Source organism: Diorhabda sublineata, chromosome 5 (genome assembly GCF_026230105.1).
Source record: "Diorhabda sublineata isolate icDioSubl1.1 chromosome 5, icDioSubl1.1, whole genome shotgun sequence".
NCBI classification, from domain to species: domain Eukaryota; kingdom Metazoa; phylum Arthropoda; class Insecta; order Coleoptera; family Chrysomelidae; genus Diorhabda; species Diorhabda sublineata.
The window spans coordinates 33,615,866-33,636,679 of NC_079478.1; the positions used below are offsets into that span (position 1 = coordinate 33,615,866).

At 34.2% G+C, this 20,814-nt stretch overlaps 1 protein-coding gene across 1 annotated transcript in view; it reads right to left on the reverse strand.

The window, feature by feature from the left end:
* LOC130444721 (disks large homolog 5-like) overlaps nucleotides 1-20,814 on the reverse strand; it is a 110,823-nt gene that overhangs the window by 20,618 nt on the left and 69,391 nt on the right. Inside the window, exons 8-11 of the mRNA XM_056779997.1 lie at nucleotides 20,318-20,507; nucleotides 18,271-18,405; nucleotides 15,590-15,643; nucleotides 11,353-11,367 (exon numbers count right to left, since the gene is read on the reverse strand). Coding sequence (XP_056635975.1) covers nucleotides 11,353-11,367; nucleotides 15,590-15,643; nucleotides 18,271-18,405; nucleotides 20,318-20,507 — 394 coding nt within the window. The remainder of the gene's footprint in view (nucleotides 1-11,352; nucleotides 11,368-15,589; nucleotides 15,644-18,270; nucleotides 18,406-20,317; nucleotides 20,508-20,814) is intronic.

A 20,814-nucleotide genomic window follows, 5' to 3' on the forward strand; every position in this document is an offset into this window, starting at 1 on the left:
TTTATTTGTCTCAAAACTTAAGTAGCAACCATCGTATTTGCATCATTGGTTAGACAAAGATAACGTTTTTTATTTATTCTTCATAATATAAATTTCATTTTGTCATTTCCACCATAAAAATTTTATTTTAGGAAATTTGATCTCCATGTGTTTTTCGTTCGATAAAAAATGAATGAGATATACTAAAAAAGTCTCAAATTTTGAGTTCCCTAATAAAAAATCAGGAAATTTATTGGAGGTCCATATACTTTCGGTTCTGGACGTTACATCTCGTCTCCGAAAGAATATATGTGATTTTCCAATCTGTTGGAATGAAAATAACTAAGGAAATAGAAAATGCCCGACACCTTTTAGTGAAAATAAGCTATAATATCAAAAATATTATAATAATTGAACCACTCTAATAAATTAAACACCGATTCCATAGTTTTGTATTAGATGAAGTACAAAATGAGACTGTGTAGAAATGTTATGGAGATACTATAAAAGAAAACAAAACTCACATACTTTTATATATATATATATATATATATATATATATATATATATATATATATATATATATATATATATATATATATATATATATATTAATCGGGTTAAAACGTTCTTCGCCGTCTTCCGATTCCCAGTTTCCATTTTTCTCGATCTTCCCAAAGATCTTCTTTTAATCCTCTCTCTCGAATATCCTTCTCGATACCTTCTCTCCAACTTAATCTTGGTCTTCCTCTCTTTCTTCTTCCTTTTGGTGCCCAATTTAAGATTTGTTTGGGTATGCGGTCTTCACGCATTCTTTGGACATGTCCGTACCATCTTAACTGATTCACCCTAATTTCTTCCGTAATCGTGTGTTGCACCTTCATGATCTCCCTGATTCTGTCGTTTCTTATTTTTCGAGTCTTGATATTCCTGCTGCGCGTCTCTAATAATCCATTTCTGTGGCTTCAAGCATTTTGACTGTTTTTTCTTTTAGAGGCCAGACTTCGCTACTATATGTTGTTATACTTTTTATTATGCTATTGTATATTCGATGTTGTTTTCCTTGGATATTTGTTTATCCCACAATACACAATAGTGTATTTGTCTTATTGCTTGTCTTCCTTGGTTATTTCTTTGTGCTATTGCTTCATCTAATCTTCCATCATTAGTGATGATCATGCCTAGGTATTTGTATTTTGTACAATGAATTATTTTTTGTTGTGTTTCTTCAAGTATTAAATTTTGTTGTTCTCCTCCAATACACATATATTCCGTTTTACTAAAATTTACTTCTAGACCCCATTTTCTGTATTCTTCTACTAGCTTTCTTGTCATATATTCTAAGTCTTCGTAATCCTGTGCCAAGATTATTTGGTCATCTGCAAAACACAGGGTATATAGTGTGGAATCGATTAGTGGAATGCCCATGTTCTTACATTTCCTTTTCCAGTGTGCTAGTGCGCGTTCCAGGTATATCTTGAAGAGTGTGGGCGACAGACAGCATCCTTGTTTTAACCCCTTATTGATGGATAATCCTTTTGAGACCTTATTTCCTATTTTTACTTGTGATTTACTGTTTTCATAAAGCTTTTGTACTGCTTTTATTAGGGCCGCATTTATATTTGTTCTTTCCAAGGCATCCCATAGTTTTGTTTGAGGTACGCTGTCATATGCTTTTTTAAGGTCAACATACAAAAGGTGGAGTTCTTGATTTTTGGCGGTTTTCTTATCAATTATTTGCGAAATCGTAAATAAATGATCAATAGTCGACCTCCCCGCTCTAAAGCCTGCCTGTTCTTCTGCCTCCATGTTGCAATATTCCTGTTTTATTTTTTATGATTTTTCCATAAATTCTGGATATTGTACACAGCACTGTAAGTCCCCGGTAGTTGTCGCAATTTTCTCTGTCCCCTTTTTTATATACGGTAGTCATATAAGATGTTTTCCACTCTTGGGGTAGCGCTTCACCATTTATACACTTCTGGAAAAGCATTTGTAGATGAGAAAAAAGTTTTTCAGTGCCATTTTCAATTAACTCTGGTGCTATTTGACCCGGGCCTGGAGATTTTCGATTCTTTAGTGACTGACAAACGTCTTTTACTTCTTTAATTGTAATTCTAAGCGGAGATGTGATGATGTTTATATTGTCCTGTTTTTGATTTTTGAACTCTGCTCTTGTTTCTGTAAACAATTTAGAGAAGTACTCATCCCATTTTTCTAATGTTATTGGCGATATAAGATTATTTGATCTATCTTCTCGAAGAGATTTTAAGGTTTTCCAACTTTCTGTGTTTCTGCTGCCTCCTAGGTAGGTGTTTATTTAAGTGCTGGTCTTTTCCCATGTCTCGTTTTTCTTTTTTGTTATAGCTTTTCTTACTTTTGTCTGTGCTTCTTTGAAATTTCTTTTATCATTATCATTTTTCGTGCATAGAAACTTGGAGAACTTTACTTTCTTATCGTTTATGAGATCCTCAATTTCCTTGTCCCACCAGTACTTTCTTGGTCTTCTAGTGTTATCGGATCTTCCCAGGGCTTCTTCCGCTGCAGCAATCATGCTTCTTTTGATAAAGCTGTATTGTTATTCCGGATTGTCAAAATTTTCCTGTACCAGTTTTCCATCTAGACGTTTTTTATATAAGTTCTTTACACTTTCCTCTTTTAAGCTATTTAGATTGAATCTATTAATTTTTATTTCAAATGCTTTTTCTTTTTGCTGTTTTTCTATTTTATTTATCTGCATGAAAGGTAAAATTTTTGTTCTAAGTAAGAAGTGGTCGCTGCCACAGTTTGCCCCTCTTTGTACTTTAACATCCTGTATTCTAATTTTTGTGTTTTGTGTTTTTTATAAATACTAATAATTTCGAAATTTACTAGCTTTTCAAAGGACAGAAAATATCAAACACTCGGTGGATGCAAGGATCTATTTCGATTGTGCAGAAAAAATTTGTGGTAGAGGGAGATCACAACCCCATGTCTCATAATAAAATATCGGAATAATAAATTTATCAAATTTAGCTTTCTCATATTGTATATTGCCCCGATAAGATAGAAAACCCTATCTCCAAACAACAAAATTTTACAGGAGAAAAGGAAAACCAATTTCTTCACTTGCATCAAAGTTTGGATACTTTAAAAGGGTTTTGATGTGTAAAAGTTATTAGTTTTAATGTACACAACTTTGTTTTAATGTTAAATTAATTGATGTTTCACAGTCTTAACAAGCCTCAACTCCCCATATGGTAGTTGGGGCTTTTTATGATCATAATTATAATATTTACCCTAAAATAAATAATAGATTTACATAAAACAACGTTTAAAAACCGTATAATACCATGAAATAAAAAGAAATCTGGCACTTCTGACTCTTGGATGCTCAACCAAAATCCACACCGGTTAGATGACATAAGAGGGCACAGTTTTTCAACTAGTTCTTTTTGGAAAAGTTCTTAATGCATTTAGCTTGCAAAAAGTTCAACACTTTTGAACTAGATTCTTCATATTTGGTAGAATACAAAAGACTTGTATCTCCTCTTCCAGCAGTTACTTTAACAACATCTGTGAGATAAGATATGGAGTTGACAACGTCACCTCGACCTTAAGTTTTTGTTTCCCCAACACCAAGTTCTTTGGTGTTTACTTTTCCTGAGTTTGATTGTTGAACACACTTAACAAAATAGAACTGAGCTGCTGCAGCTACGCTTATTGTGTACAATATAGAGAAACAATGGAGTTGTTTGATGACTCAGCCGCTATGAAGGCCGTAACTACAGGAAACCATGCAACTGTGTCTTACGAAACAAGGCCCTAATTCCATGGTAGCACGGTTAACTTGAATAGTAAATGCCCGTAGTGCAACACTTTGTGGATTTAGGGCGTTTTTAGTATTTGTTTGTTACATAGGACCTCCTTTTCTTGAAAAGAACTTCAAACTGGAGTTAGGACCAATATAAATTTCAATATAATTCATCACTATAATGGATTTAGAGCTTTCTAATGTCATAAAATGTTGTATTTTTTATACAGAATCGAAAACTTTAAAAAAAGAATTTAGAAAAATGTTGGAGTTAGTACCTTTTAACTTATCAGGGCAGTATAGCTACTTCAGAGTTCCGAGTAATGATGTTATTATACGGAATAATCTCAATATACTTGTATACTTCATACAAAGTAAATAAAAAAAAATCAGATACTTCAGTTATGATTGAATATTATATATGGTTAACCTCTCTGCTAATTCTCAATTATTATGTATTGTCCCGTCATCTAGTGGAATATCAACAAACTGTTGAGTTTCAAAAAAACGGTAAAACAGAAATCTACACACGATATTCGTTTACATTATGAACGAAATTTCCAAATATGAGTTTTTATTTTATAAAATTAGAATGCGAAAATTTCCGGTTTGATTTATAAACCTCTAATCATTATCCTTACCTACTATTCTTGTTACACGCCCGCACATCGATTTCTGTATATGAATGGAGAAATGTTTTCATTCATAAAACTCCTGGTAGTCTAGCTTTGAGTCAGATAATGAAGATGGCGCAATCGATCAAGGCGTATAGCCTTACAAATATATGAAGAGTAACAAGGTAATTTAAATAGATATTTTTTGGGGGTAAATGAACATTTATTTTTAATCATTAATCAGTCCAGTTTTTTTATTGTTTCTCCTCTATAAATATTGTGTATTTGATTTTCAATGTTTTCTGCATCAGTTAAAATGTCTAATTAGATTCGCATATATATTTTGTAGTCCACTTTTATCTTTGTTATTGTTTTCTTTTTTTTTACACCTTCTTATATGTTGTTGCTGTTAAATGGTCTTGATTTTGGGCCTAATATAATTTATATCAATCAATAAATCCACTTACTACATAAATATCAAAATAAAATCTTTTAAAATTATACAAATTATTTATATTAATATCTGTCTTATTTAATCAATTTTCAATAATTTTTTAAAAACTGTCAATTTTTGGAAACTTATCATTAGCTTTGATACTGTTATAGATATGGAAACTATTCGTTAAGTTCTTCATCAAATATTTTTATATATACTGTTAATATACTTAAAAGTTTGTTACAATTTAATTCTTATTTATGTTTTATTTAATAAAAACTGTGTTGGTCTTTGTGGCGTCAGATTATTACCGACAATCGGTTGCGATCGAATGCCGATAAGCGGAGTATAATCATTTATCATATCCTAAATTCATCATCCGCCACAGTGGATCAGTTAAGACCCTACTGAAGACAATTGATAATACTTAGTCTGGTAGTATTGACATAAATCGCTGTGTGTACTTGAAGATGGCGTAGCGGCTGACATCTATCGGGCGGAAGATGAACCTTACGAATAATAAGTAAACTACTTTAATAGTTACCCGTTCGAAAGCTACAAGATTTTTGTTATAGCTAGCCACACACTATATGAAAATTTATGCTTTATATAATTATTGTTTCTATAGTTTTAAATTGTATACAAATATTGAGATGAATAAAAATAAATTTGGTGGATTACACTATATAATAGGCGCTATATTTTGATTAAGGTAACAAAATAAAAAAATCATGACAAAAATGGAGCAAACTACAATGGATTTCGGATATAGCTAACCACATACGAAATGATATAATTATCATCTGTTTTATTATTTGTATTTGTTTTTTGAAACAGAGGCTTCGATAATGGAAAAACTATTTATAGAAATAATTTTGGTAAGTTATCGAAACGGTTATACGAAATACCGGGCGTAAAACCTCGAGAAACATTACTATTATTCAAAAAATGTTGTTGTTGCTATTTTAAATGTTTGAGTGTCCAAATACAAAAGTTGTTTTGTTATATCTTCCTAGTACACTAACAATTATTGTCTATACAATAGGGTTGCCAACCCCAAATTTAAAAAACCAAGATTTGAAGAAAAACCAGGACAATTCAGTTTAAAAACAGGACGCATTAATAGAGTTGCAATGGTTAAATAGTGAAAACAGGTGAAATAAAATTCAAGCAATTGAAATAATAACACTTTTTAATGGAAATATTTTAATAAAAAGTTGAAAAATAGTTAAAATATAAAACAAAAACTTTAGTTTGTAACAATTTCTTTGAACTTAGGTACGTTATAGACTAAGTAAATAGTAATCTGTATGTCTAATGCAATATTTGAGAAGTGGCGCGCGAATTTTGAAATTTGAAAACCCAGGACGCTGCTTAAAACCGATTCAGAACGTCCCAGGACACTACAAAAACTAGGACATGTTCTGGAAAAATAGGACCGTTGGCAACCTTACTAAACATTCTCAAAACATTAAAAACACTGACTCGTTTTTTTTACATGTTTATAATAATAGTTAGAGCCACGAAACTGATGAATATATTCACGCCTTGTATGGTCAAATGTATTATAGTTGATTTCTCTGATTGTTATTGATTTTTAATAGTTCACTAGCTATTTAAAAGCCTTATCTTCAGTCCGACAGATGTCAGTGACTATGTCGATTTCAAGTATGTGTAGCGACTTCCCAGAATCTCCCATAGTACTCAGGGAAGAGCAACGAGTCTACGTTCGAAGCTATGACCTGAACGAAGGACCTGTCGAAATGACAGGGGGTGTTAGGAAGTTCTTCTCCCCGACCATTAGCGGATTTATCCGCGGGTTGATGCTTAGAGGGACAGGCACGTGTGTGTGTGTCAGCGTACGGACCTAAGGCCACTCACTATAGTAACCAGTGACTTTTAACGAGTGATTAAGTGCAGTGAAAGCGGACTCAGGTGTCAGGTAAGACTATGACAAAACTGTTTCCGTTTTCAGGTAGCTGTCCCAAGTACAGCCTTTTGTGTTACTTAGAATACTTTCACATAAAGGAATTGCTTCTCAGTACGACTTAATATGAAAGAAAATTAGAGAATTAAAATCCACAGGAGCTAAACGCATAGATCCTGGAAACTCTAAAAATAAGGAGAAACCTTATGATAGAGGCATGTCAGCAGGAAGAAACAGACAGACAGAAAGTATAATGAGGGTATCTTAAGAAAAGCCGAAGAGAAGAAAACAGGAAACTGAAAGAGGACATCAATAAGCAAAACGAAAGAATTCAGTCGTTGATGGAAACCATAAAAAGGATGGAGACACGCGTGCCAAAACTTCTGGAAAAGCGGAGAGACAAATCTCTGAAGAAGGAGACACCGCGAAGAAACAAATACAAGAATAACTAGAAAAAATAAGGAGAGAGGAAGAGACAAAAAAAAGAAGAGAAAGCCACCTCCAATTATGTTGCTGTCCCCATTTATGTGGACAGCGATAAGAAAGCAGCTAGTGCAGAGGAAAATCAACGTCCAGTGCAAAATAAGAGGATTTCAACAAAATGATGCTCCTGAGAGAATATAAAGAGAATGAGTGGTATACACATCTACTCAACGTAGAGAAAGATAGAAAGCTAGTCGTCAAAAGACTGGCTGGAAACACCCTCGCGTCGAACGTCGAAAGCGAGCCGAGGGAAAATAAACTGAAACCAAAAAAAGTACGGCTACTGAAAAGCCGTATACAGAAAAACACTGACAATACCCGAAAATGACTACCAATATTCATTCAGTCCTAAAAACAACAGGACGGAGGGCTGCACCCTCAGCCGGACCAAAAAGCTGAAATTTAAAAACTGCAAAAGAGAGCACGCAACCAGGATAGTTAGCTACACACTAGCTGCTAAGAAAATGTCAGTTCGAGCAGAATAAAGGAACGCCAGAGCTAATAAGTATGCTGCAGAATATGCAGACACTCATAACGACACTGGTCACACAAAACCCACCAATAAAAAGAGACAACCTACTAGAGGATCCCCCAGACAAGGTAACTCCGTGCTTCATAAAGAAGTGCTGAGTTATACATAGGAACAGCTTCAAAGAAGACGGATGATCCCTCGCATTAGATCTTTTCTTGCCGAAGAAGATTAAAAAGGGTTTACCAGAGACAGCAAAAACACATGTACACCTTAAAACGTCCAAACAAATCAGTAGACAAGAGTGTACAGCAAACAGGTTACCTCTTAACAAAAAGATAAAACATTCTGAATCTCCCATAGAACACAAGGGAAAGAAACTGCGACGCGAAAGAGGTCGAGGCCAAGTCGAAATGACAGGGGGTGATGGAATGTCTTTCTTCGCATCCATCATCCGTGGATCTATAGCAGTTTTGTGCTCTAAGGAACAGAAAACTGTGATCTTAATGTTCGGAAACTAACTCGGATCACATTCATTTGGTGTTCAGAAACTGTTAATAAGTTAATCGAGCCGTAGTCATGTATTATGATCTCTTCTACTCTGGTAGACCAATGGGTCAGCTGACGGGTTGTTTCATTTGTCTATGGCTTTTTGAACTGGCTACCTACCATCAATTCTTATGACCAGCGTAATTGATGGGTTACTGAAGTTTTCATACTTTTCTGCATTTAAGCATAAAAATAGCTAATTAGTATTGAACTTTTCCAGGTTAGTGGGTGAATAGTTGATAACCGATTAAAAATTAAAGAACAAAAAGTAATAAAATCAAAAGATCATGTTTTAAATCTACAATTTTCATCGAAAATTGAATACGACGTCATAAATTGTGATCTAAATCTCGTTCTGTGTTAGGATTCGCAATCAGCTGATAGGTAATCTACCTGAACCTGGGTTATAGTTTTCGAAAAGTCTTTATATTGAGTCATAAGGAAGGTAACAGATTAAATAAACTACAAAAAGAGAAACTGTGGTAATTGAATAATGATAGTCAAATTAACGTTTAGAATTTCACTTCAGTTAATTTCGTAACTAATGATCGATCATTCAAAAATAATTAGCGTTTCATTTGTATAAATAAAATATTTATTTCGAAATGCAACTGTGATTTAAAATTTATTTACCCCAATTAGAATCGAGAGATTAATGTGTTCAATAACTTGTAATTGAAGTGGCGTCGAAAATATTAAATTACGAGTATAAGGAAAATATTTGATTCAATTTGAAAAACATATCTCCAAACTTTGATATATATATATATATATATATATATATATATATATATATATATATATATATATATATATATAACACGTGGTATATTTCACAAAACTTTGTAATTAATCTGGTGCTAGTTCAATTAGTCGATTAGTCAATTATTTTTATTTAATCGTTTAATAGTTATTATTTAAATATAAATACACATAATAATGAGGCAAAATAATCGTATTTCATGAAAAAAATCGATTGAAATTTCACTGTTTCATAATATAATGTAAATAGCTAATACATTATTAGGTAGGCGTTAGTCCTAGTTCAGAAAAATTGAAAAGTATGTAACGGGAGTTGACGAAATCAATGAAGAAATAAAGACCAAATAAAGACTAGAAGTAATATTGAATTAGTGATAAAAATATGGGAAAAAGAAAAGATATTAAACAAATGAAAAAACGGAATTATAATTTTAATCGCAACCAAATTCATCACAGTATTAAAGTCAGCGGAAAATTAAGTAAGAATAAAGCAAAAGGAATTCAATATTGCGGTACCAAATAAAATAAAACATAGTAAACATAATGATGAAGCAAGAATAAGGACAAAAGAAGGGAAAACAAAGAAATTTTACTGCAATAGCGTTGACACAATGTCAATAACTCCTTAACTCCTAACCATAGTATAGAAGGTATCTCATAAATAATATTCCTATCGTCACTTTGTTAATTAAATAATAATACAAAAAGAAAGACTCAATATTTGAAGTGTAGCCAATCGTATTCTCTCAACTCAACGTTCAGCAAGCTCTTTGAGACCTTGGTAAAACCATTCTCTGGAATTAGATGCAAAAAAACTGTTCTACTGTATTTCCAGCATCTCCTTTGGATTAAAATTTTTTCTCGTGCAAGAATTTCTCCATGGATCTGAATAAATAGTGATCTGAATCCTTCGCTCACTAACTTTTATTTCCAATATTTACCTTCCACGAAAATCATATTTATTGCACTGTACACTTCATAGAAATGGAAACTAGTTTTAACGAGTTACGACATTCAGTTACGTTCAAATTTAAGTACATATGAAAACCGACTTTGGAATTTGTGATAAAATTTTGGAGATAGAGTTTTGAAGTGTTTTTTTTTTACTAAATTGACAATAATGTCGGGAACAAAACCGGAAAAACTTATTGAAGAAGTAAGGAAGTATCTAGTACTGTATGACCGGGCAAACGAGCTGTAACGAAACTCCGACTATAAAGACATAATCTGGAAAAAAATTGCGAAGGTCCAATGTACAGTAGAGATTAAATATTATCTTCACTGATTACTCACCAGTAAGTAAATGCAATCAATTATCATTAACAATTATTAATAGGAAGTACATTGTATAGCTGTAAAATATCAGAACGATAATGGGGGTCTTATGTTCTTACTACCCTAAACTGAAAAATTGAAGAATTGTTTGAACTGCTCGCTCAAATTAAATCTGCAGCGACGAGGAAACTTCTGAAGACGAGATCCCACCACTCAAATATCATCAACACTTGCAGTCTGTTCACGTACATTGTAGCTTTCGTTACTTTGAATGAAATTGTGCAAAATTCACCATTTTTCACCATTGAACATAACGATTTTAATAGATTCAAGACTGCTGAGAGTGGCGAATGTATCGAACCGGAGCTACAAATCGGAAAGAACCCGAAGGGTGTGGGACATGTGTGCTCATCCTTTCTGATCCCGCACCGATCCGTCTTTGGAGCAGTACCGGACCGGAGTCGGATCGGAGTGGTGTACGAAAAGTGTGTCCAAGCCTTAAGACACAGTTGCGGTCAATGTCAACATGTCACTTGACATTGACAAAATTTTTTTAATAAAGATCGCAACGCATCGAATCGTGGAATCTGTTTAATTTTTTCCTATTAAGTTTATATAAACTGAACTGTGATAAAGTGTAATTTCCATTCCCATAAAAAGCATAGGAGCTAAATGAAGCGCAATTTCTGCGAAAAATCGATTTTTGAAACATCTGAAGATATGGATCAAATGAAACTTAATATCGAAACAGATGTCTATAAACTTTTCTTTCAACTTCCGATAGGTCATAAATAAAAGACAAGGTCATATAAAACAATAATTTTCGAAATAATCACCGAAGAGATTGAGACATTTGTCCGTTCAGTAGCAATAGAGTAAAAAACAGACCTTGAAACTTCTGGAAATTCCATAGACAAAGCAGTAATGGTGAATCTTAAATAATTCTGTTAACTCGTTGAACCAGATTATCTGAAACAACAGATTTACATTTTGGCCCCTTCATCATGCATATCTTCAATGTATTTCTGCAGGACTATGGCCTTCAGCCTGTAGAAAACGAATTACACTTCGCAATTCAGACTTGGTGGGAGCATCAATAATGTTTACGTGGCTGTAGCACAACGCCGACTGACGCCTGAAAGTCAACAATGACGGAGTGTGTAGTGCGGGAGCTTCGCAGTCGTTTACATGGTTTCTTCTGGCCGCGTAGTGCCTGCACGGAGCGATCGGAGGTTGAATAAAAACAGCCCTAGGATTATTTCCAAATCGATTTTTTAGCTTGAACGACCGGGCTATGAATTACTTATTTATCGCGTCATGATATTTTACTCTCATTATTATGTTGGATTTCTAAGAGAAAGCTTCAACTTTATCACTGATGTAATACATTCAAAGTAATTGATACACTTCAATTTAGATGTAATAGATATTTATTTCTCTGGTTTTAATTTAGATACACGATAAATTTTAAGTATATAATGTGCAGTATCTGTTCACTATATTGTTAAGAAAACATGTAGTCATTTTTGCCTGCATTAAATTTCAAATAAATGTGACAACAATGTAAATATAACCGTGAGAGTGATATCGGGTATATCATAATAAAAAGTTTATGTACAAAATCAATCTGTATGTCGAAATCTGATTCGAAGACTCAATTAAACTCTATATAAGTGATTAGGTATGATAATTTCCGAGATACTGGATGTAAATATTTTTAATTTAGTAAATAATAAACTCAAAGATATAATAAGAAGTTCAATATACAAATAAGTAATAATTTTTCCCCTACAAAAGGTTCAAAAACTAATTTTTCATCTTTCCACAACTTTATTGTCAATAATATGTTTTTAAATCTTTGAGTCTCAATACTTTTACGCCTAGTCCAAGCCCACGCCTCTCAAAATGCGATCTTCAAAGAACGATACATTCCGAGTAGTCAAGTGCATCAAAATCGACCGGATGGATGCAATGAATGCATTTTACAGTTGCATAATTTCTCGAACAATTATAAAACGATTGGAAACCCGGAAAAATCAGTTTCCCGGGATTTTCGGCCATACTGAATTCAATTATGGCATTGAAATTCGCCGGAAATGCACGGATGTGGTTCTACGGGGGGTTCTCGGAAAACCCCCAAGAAACGATTATCGGCAAATTTTAATGACCCGTCGAATTTTAATACCGGAATCGGACTCAGCATGCCCTAAAACCTCCGTTTTTGAGCGATTTTATCAGGTTTCCAATCGTTTTATAATTCGAGAAATTATGCAACTGCAAAATGCATTTTTTGCACCGGAATGTAATTTCCGAAAAATCACTATATGTACTTTTTTTGCGGCCGCTTTATGAAGATTATCCAAATACCGCATTTCGATATCTACTGCTTACTAGCTTCTTCGAATCGTTTCCCATCTTTCCTGGACTATATAAAAAATTCCCTCCTTCGGTAGTATCGATGTATTTCGAGATGGGGCTACCTCCACTCTCCCCCATTTCGTCCGATGGTATCACCAGATCACTTTGCTGCTCGCTCTCCATTCTACTTCCATGAGTTTATTGGTTACGTCCAGCGATCCTCATATTTTCTTTAGATTATCGCTCCTATCAGCTGGCATATTCTTAAATTGAATTCCTTTGGTTTCCGGTTATTTGTGAGAAAGTTTGAGTCGCGATGGATTCCTCCTTCGGCTCTGGTGATTTATTTGGAGATGACATTCCGTCAATCCTGCCCTATCTCGTTCATGGGTTCGCTAATCTTCTCTGCTATTTGCTCTTCATCCTACTTCATCCATGATTTTAGTGGATATGTCCAACTATTCTCATTTTTTCTTCAAGATAGCGCAAAACACTCTATTCCCTTCTTTTCTCGTCTATTTTCTCTCTTTTGTTTATTTCTTCCCTTAATCTTCACTGTTAGCTGCTTGTCTTGTCTGATCTCTGGTTTCGGAGCTTTTGAAATCTTTTTCTAACGATTTCCACCATGATGTCTGTTATCTTCTTCTGGTCAAACTCTCGGTTTATACGTATCCCCACGCTAAATATGGATATAACATATAAGGATAAGGATGATCCATAGGAAGGGAAGCTCATCAGATAAGGACGTATCTCTGTCAAAGAGAAATTAGATAGATACATATTTTTTTAAGAATTGAGGAGTAATCTTGATGATGTAAGCAATCACCATTGTAATACCAACAAGTTTCACCGAAATATTGAGGAGTCCTGATGAAAGACAGAAATCGGAGACAGAAGACCGGACCTGTACGAAGTAGGGTCACCAGGAGCGACGCTTATATCTACGAGAGGAGAAGGAGACGTTAGCATACAAGAGAAGGAGGACCATGTCAGCTGAAAGGAGAACTAGTTTTAAGAAAATAAAAGAATAATTTGACATTTTTAATAATCCTATGAAAAAAAGGATCTATTAGTTTGAAGTACATTTCTACAAGATAAGAATGGGATGGAAATTCATAAAGGAAAATCTGTTAACTGGATATAATTTGCTTTAAGCGGAACTCAACGCAATAGAGGAGATTCAGGCAAAAACACAGAATTTACACAATAGCTGTTGCAAGGCACTTTCCCGGATTCGTATGACTAGACTAAGTTCTGCTGGTTATCAGGATACTATGAAGTGAAAATTCTGAATCATATATGCTTGTAAAAAAAGACACGATAGAGCGAATTCCGAAGAGACAGTTACAGGGCTACTACCGATGAAATTGAGAAAATATTTTATTGGAGTTATCGCTGGACATTGTACTGTTGGCATAAGACTCCTGAAATGGAAGTGAAATTTAATGTACGAGGATGTATTGATATCTAGTTAGCCTAGACCAGTTCCATGGATAAACAAAATATTGCGTTACCATAGCAACGAACAATAACTTAGTAGAAGTGTCAGTGTAAAGTTTGACGTCAAAAAAGTAAACCAGAGTTACTCAATAAATCAAAAGAAAAAATATGTCCACCATCATCAAGTATCTGTATTTAAAAGGGTTAAGAGGTAAGCAGATTTACGAAAATAAGCTTAATACCCTTGGTGATCAATTTTCTTCGTATACGACCGCGAAAAATTGGACTGCAAGCTTCAAAAGAGGTAAATTTTCCATTGAAGATGATGACCGATCGGAAAGGTCAGTTTCTGAGTCAGTCCCCGATGCAGCTTATGACATGATTTTATCAAACCGTCGAATTGGGCTAAAACGGATATCTGAAGCACTAAATATTTCATACGAGCGCGTTCATCATACAGTTCACGTCAATTTGGACATGAGAAAAATTGCTGAAAAATAGATCCTCAAATGTTGGAATGTTGACCAAAAGCGGGCAAGGGTAGAAGCATCGCGCTCGATTTGTGCTCGATTTAAAAACGATGAAGACTTCTTAAACCGAATTGTTACTATGGATGAGACTTGGGTACATTTCTACGATCCAGAAACAAAGCAACAATCGATGGTATGGCGACACTTTGGTTCTCCAAGAACTAAGAAGTTTCCTGTCCAAAAATCTGCTGGAAAAGTTCTTGCCTCAGTTTTTTGGGATTGACATTGAGTAATCATGATTGATTTTTTGGATAAGGGTAGAACAATAACTGGAAATTACTATTCTATATTTGCTGACCACTCTACGGGAAAAAATTAAAGAGAAAAGACGCGGAAATCTATTCAAAGGTGTTTTGTTTTTGCAGAACAACGTCCCTGCACACAAATCTTATGTTGCCAAAGCTCTGGGGGTCTGGTTTGCAGAGCAAGATGAAACATTTTTTTTGAAAGGTTTAGAGACGTTGCAGGTTCTCTGTAATGAATATATCCAATTAAGAGGAGAATATGATGAGTGATAAAATATTTTGATATTGAAATTTTGTTTGATTCTATAGTAGGCTAAGAATTTTTCAATATGCATAGAGGATAGTAGAAAAACCTGACGACACTTTCGGACGATATCAGTAAGGAAGGAATGTATCATTCTTCGAGAGAATTTGAATCAGGAGCGTAAAACTAAATATTGTTTCATGTATCTCTACTTCAATATCGAAGTTAATTTCTCAATATTGTTTGACAGAGAAAGTTTCTTTTACGAATCATAAAATGAATTATTTTCTTGAAGCTTTCCTTAACATTTTTTACTTAATTATATTAATAAAATAATTTTATACCTTCACTTTATTTATTTCATCATAACGTTCGCATCAAGCACCACATATGTCTATCAAAAATACTAGTAATAAGGTTCAAAAAGAAAATAAAAATGTCTAGACTACTCGCTTTGTAACATGAAAAATGTCTCTACAACTTACCTCATAACCTGAATAGATGGCGTTATTTGAATCCGGAATTGGCATTCCTTTTCTCTGAAATATTGATAAGACGCTATTATCAGATGAAATATCAAAAACAAAAACGAAACATTACATTAGAACTCAAATTAAAAGTATTTTCTATGGATTAGTATTGAACTAATTCCAATGTGAAATCTATTACTGGAAGTATTTCTGGAAGGATTTCATATACTCTATCGTGGCCTTTTCAAAGTATATTCATCAGCACATCGCTTCAGCACTCCTTGGTTAAATTCGGAGACTATAAGAATGAGCTACACCCTTAGAATTGAAGAAAATGAAAACCTTGATCTTTATTCCCGAGTTTGAATTTGATTGTAGCCTATTCCATTAAAAGTTTACAGATTTTTAGATTTTTTGTATCATCATCATCAGCTTGGAGTATAAATCCTACATGTGGTGATTTCCTAGTACTCGACAACTTCTTTGGAGAGAGTGGATTGTACGTTGCACGAAAATTTAGACTGGTAAAAACTATTAGTGTATTTTTGGCGCAATTTAAGCCCAACCGAAAGAAGTTTATGCATTGACAAAACATAGAGCTACTGGTAGACACTAGAAAACAAGATACAGTGATGAAGTAGCAACTGAATATACAAGTAAATATTTACATGTAAAAATCGATGTTATTAAATTCAATAAACAGCAAAATCAACCGGAACAACGACAACAAATTTTTCAAAATGCTCCCACCACTGATAATGATTCTAAAAGAAGATTTAAGTTACCAACAATTGAATTAAAAAAATTCGGTGGTAATTTAAAAGACTGGTTGCCATTTTGGAGTCAATTTAAAAACATTCATGATGATATGAGTATCACTAAAGAAGATAAGTTCCAGTATTTGACTCAAGCAATGATTCCGAATTCAAGAGCAGCTCATTTAGTTTCCCATCAACAAAGGATAATTACGATAAAGTTATTGATAGTTAAAAAGTCGTTTCTTCAAAGATGAATTGCTAGTTGAAGTTTATGTTCGAGAATTATTAACACTAGTAATAATGCTATCAAATCAAATGAAGAAATTTCATTGTTAAAAATTTATGATAAATTTAAGGCACAATTACGTGCTCTTGAATCACTTGGGGTTACAAAAGACAAGTGTGCTGCAACGTTATATCCATTAGTTGAATCATCTTTACCAGAAGAGTTAATAAGAACGTGGCAAAGGCAAGCAACTACGATCAAATGTAAGGACATCGGAGAAAGGTTAACTAAGTTGGCAGAATTTTTACAAGATGAAGTAGAGAACGAAGAAAGACTTATTAAGACGACGATAAACATTCAAATAATGTGAGTAATGTTAAATTCAATAAAAATCCAACAGTTACTGGATTATTGACAAAGAAAACTAAAAATGTCAAACAGAATTTGAAAACTTATACTTGTATATTTTGTGAGGAAGAACATCGGAGGTCAAGATGTGGAAAAGCGAGCCAGACGATGATAAATTAAACATCGTTAAAGAAAAGAATTGTTGTTTCAATTGTTTGATACCAGGTCACAATACACAAGCTTGTAGAATCAATTCAAAATGTCAATGGCGCGGAAAGAAACATTCAATACTATTATGCAGAGGAATACTGAATCCAGAGAGCGCATCAATAGAAACAACCAAAGCAGATTCAAGTTACTATGATAAAGAAGCCAACTTAGCTAATTTGTCGTTAATACCAGAAGTTTGTCTTCAAACTGTACAGTTAATATTAAAAAAATAAAAGATGAGAAACGGAAGAGGAAGAAATGAAGTATCAATCACATTGTAAGAATCAAGTTGTCCATTTATTGTTTGGTGGAGCCAAAACAAAACCACAAGACCATAGAGATTATTTAATTCATCTTGAAAGCTTAAATAATCAGTATGCTTGCAATTTTATGGCGTTTGATCACGATATAATTTTTCATGGGATTCCTAGTATTAATAATAGAACATAGATTCAAGAATTATTAAGCAATAATATTATATTAACTGATGTGAGTCAAACTTAGTGGTCTCCACCAGGTGAATCTGCTTCAAAGAAGTTAAAGAGTGTCCTATCGACCAGAAAGTTGATAGCCACCGATTTCTGGGATACACAAGATGTAATCTACATCGATTATCTAAAGAAAGACAAAGCTCACACCTCCGTAATCAAAATTGCTAAATTTGTAGAATTAGATTAGGAACTGCCACCTCATCCACCGTTTTATCCGGATTTAGTACTCGCTCTTCAAGCATAAGTACAAGGGAATCACCACAACGGAGGCCTAGTTTGTAAATGTCAAGAAAACGTATTTATCAGATAGATTAAGGAAGATTGTAGACTGAGTACTATACTCAAAAAATTGTGCCATTTTCAAGTCTCTTTTAACGCACATCGTTATGCAAATTTTTTAGTATCTCCTCGTAAAATTTCACATAGCTCCTTACGACGCGCTTATTTAAGACGACGTTTTCCATTTTTATCTCTTGGCCGAAGCCATAGACTCAACTTTCTTATCAAGTAACAATTTAAGCTATGAAGTCGGTCTTGCATGGTCTTCATGATCGGTCATGCATGAAGACGATTTGTTAACTTTGTTCAATTGAATATAACGCTAAAGAAAAACAAAAATCTTTTAATAAAATAAACCTTCTATCAAATAATATTTGTACTTACGCGTGAATGTCTGTAATCGTGTTCCCTAGGATCTCTAATTCTCGAAGGGTCGAAATCTCTTCTATAAACTAATTCATCAAACTTCATACGGTCGTCAAGAGCTACTATTTCTCTTAATTCGGTCATTAGTGTATACTGAAACAAAATATATATCATTTATTGTCACAATATTTTCAATTACATTTTGCTCTTTCCAGGAACAATATTAGCGATGTGATAAACTATGTTGACAACCTTTATAACTTATTCCATAATATCATAGTAGATTGGTAAAGTAGATTATCTATTCAGAAATACTTATGTGGTAAATAAAACCCTTCTTTTTAATATCGACTACGAAAAGGCATTCGGTTTAATCACAATTCAACGCTATTGCTGCAGTTATAGATATCGTGTTGAAACTGCGTGTGAATCACCTCCATACAATTCATAACATCTTAAGGATAAGTATTTCAATAACGAAACTGTTAGACAATAGGTATGAGTATAAAAAACGAGGTATAAAGCATGTTAGGAACGATTAACAGACTACAGAACAACTGTACCTATAAGTATTATGACTATGACAATCAGGATTGCACCAAATGTCAGGTTCTTAATGAGCGACAACCTCGAGGAAAGGTGCTAGGCTAAAAATCCGCCAACGGGGTAGCCCGCAGTAGTCATCGCCCATAGTGATTCATCGTCAAATGACTGGGGTTCAGCACATTCGCAAACGGTGCTGGGCTTTTCTTGACGATTGCACGGAAGTCCACGATGAAGAAAGGTGTGGAAGACCGCTGGTTTCGGATGCTCTTGTCCAAACGATCAATAAGCTGTTCAAATATTGGAGGATCACTGTCCGTGAACTTATTGAACGCATTCTTGAAGCTTCCTATCATACAATTGAAAGTAATGTTGGGTTATCGCAAGGAGAGTGCTAGTTGGGTCTCCCGGATGCTATGCTCCAATTTCCTCAACAATGTAAGGGGGTAGGCAAGAAGGAGAGGTTATTGAATGAGTTGAAACGTGGGTGTTTCATCATACACCCGAAACAAAACAATAATTTCGCGTCACTCTTGTTCACCGCCACCGAAGAAATTCAAACAAACGCAGTAGACAGAAAAAATTATAGTGACTTGCTTTGGTATCGAAAGGGGGTACTTCTCATCGATTTCATGAAACCTGGGACTACAACAAACTCAGATATTGTGAAACACTAATCAAATTCCGGTGAGAAATCCAGAATCGCCCGAGAGGACGACTAACGGAAGGAGTAGTGCTTCTATACAACAACACTTGTCCAACACAGGAAGTTTTGAAGAAATTTGGGTATACTGTTATTCCTCATCCCCTATATAACCTGCCCTTTGTCCCTAGAGATTACCACCTCTCCCCTAAGCTTAACAAATGCTTCAAAAGTGTGTCGTGAAATATCAAGAATATATTGAAAAATAGAAAACATTGTAAGCGTTTCAACGATGTATCACTTGATTAAAATATGGAAATCTTCACTAAAAATTGTACAGACGTGAATTATGTAGCTGAGTGAGCTATGCCAATGTCATAATGAGACAAATTACAAGGATAATAGAGGCTATAGATACAAAGTACTGGCTGGAAGCATTTGTGGAAGTCTTCTCTCAAAAAGGCTTTCACCTGATTTCAAAATCTCTAGCTTTCAGTACATTTCTTTTGAAAAATCAGAAATCGCGTTGTACTAAATCTGTTAAGTGCGGAGGATGTGAAAACAAAAGAAGATAAGAACTTTGAGAATCGGGGGATTTTCATTGGGTTTTTGAGATCGTGAAACGTCCCGACTGAGTCACTTCCACTCTTAAATCATTCGTATCATTTGTAGACATCCTTTTTTACATATGAGTTTATTGAGCTCTAAATAGAACTTAATATCTTTGTATTGTTCAAGATCCATGTTTCACGACAGACATTGTAGTGAAGTGGTTACAGAGACAATTTGATAAACTGGAACGAGTTCAAACTTATCACTGCTGATTTCTACATACACAAAACATGTACCTTGATGGTAAAATTATTATATTTATCTCACCTTATCGGGGGTATTTAGAAGTTCAGTCATCACTTGTACGAAGGCATCTATGGTCATGTGTCTGGCTGCGTATTCATCTGTATAATAACATAGGGTAGTAAATTCAGGACGACTCAAAATTATTCGAGCTTTCTCCTCCACCATTTGAAGCGCAGCTGCCCATTTCCGAGTGGTTTGCGCAGCTCTACTTCTATAACAAAAAAAAAATAATCGAAAACTGTTAATATTATTGTTGATGTTGAACGTATGATTGTAAGAAATACGCACGATAATAACTAGCAGAAATTATTAACAATCTTGTTTTCCCCGACTTGTAGGTTCATAGGTTGCGAGATCTTAAGTGTGTGTTCACATTGGCGACGCTCAAGTGGTGGACGTCGAGCGATGTGTTCGCGCACGTTATTCTGTTCAAATTGGTTAAGCGTCGTTTTAGTTATTTTCTAGCTTTCGAATCAAATTAATGAATTTGGTATCCAAACGATTATTACTTATAGAAA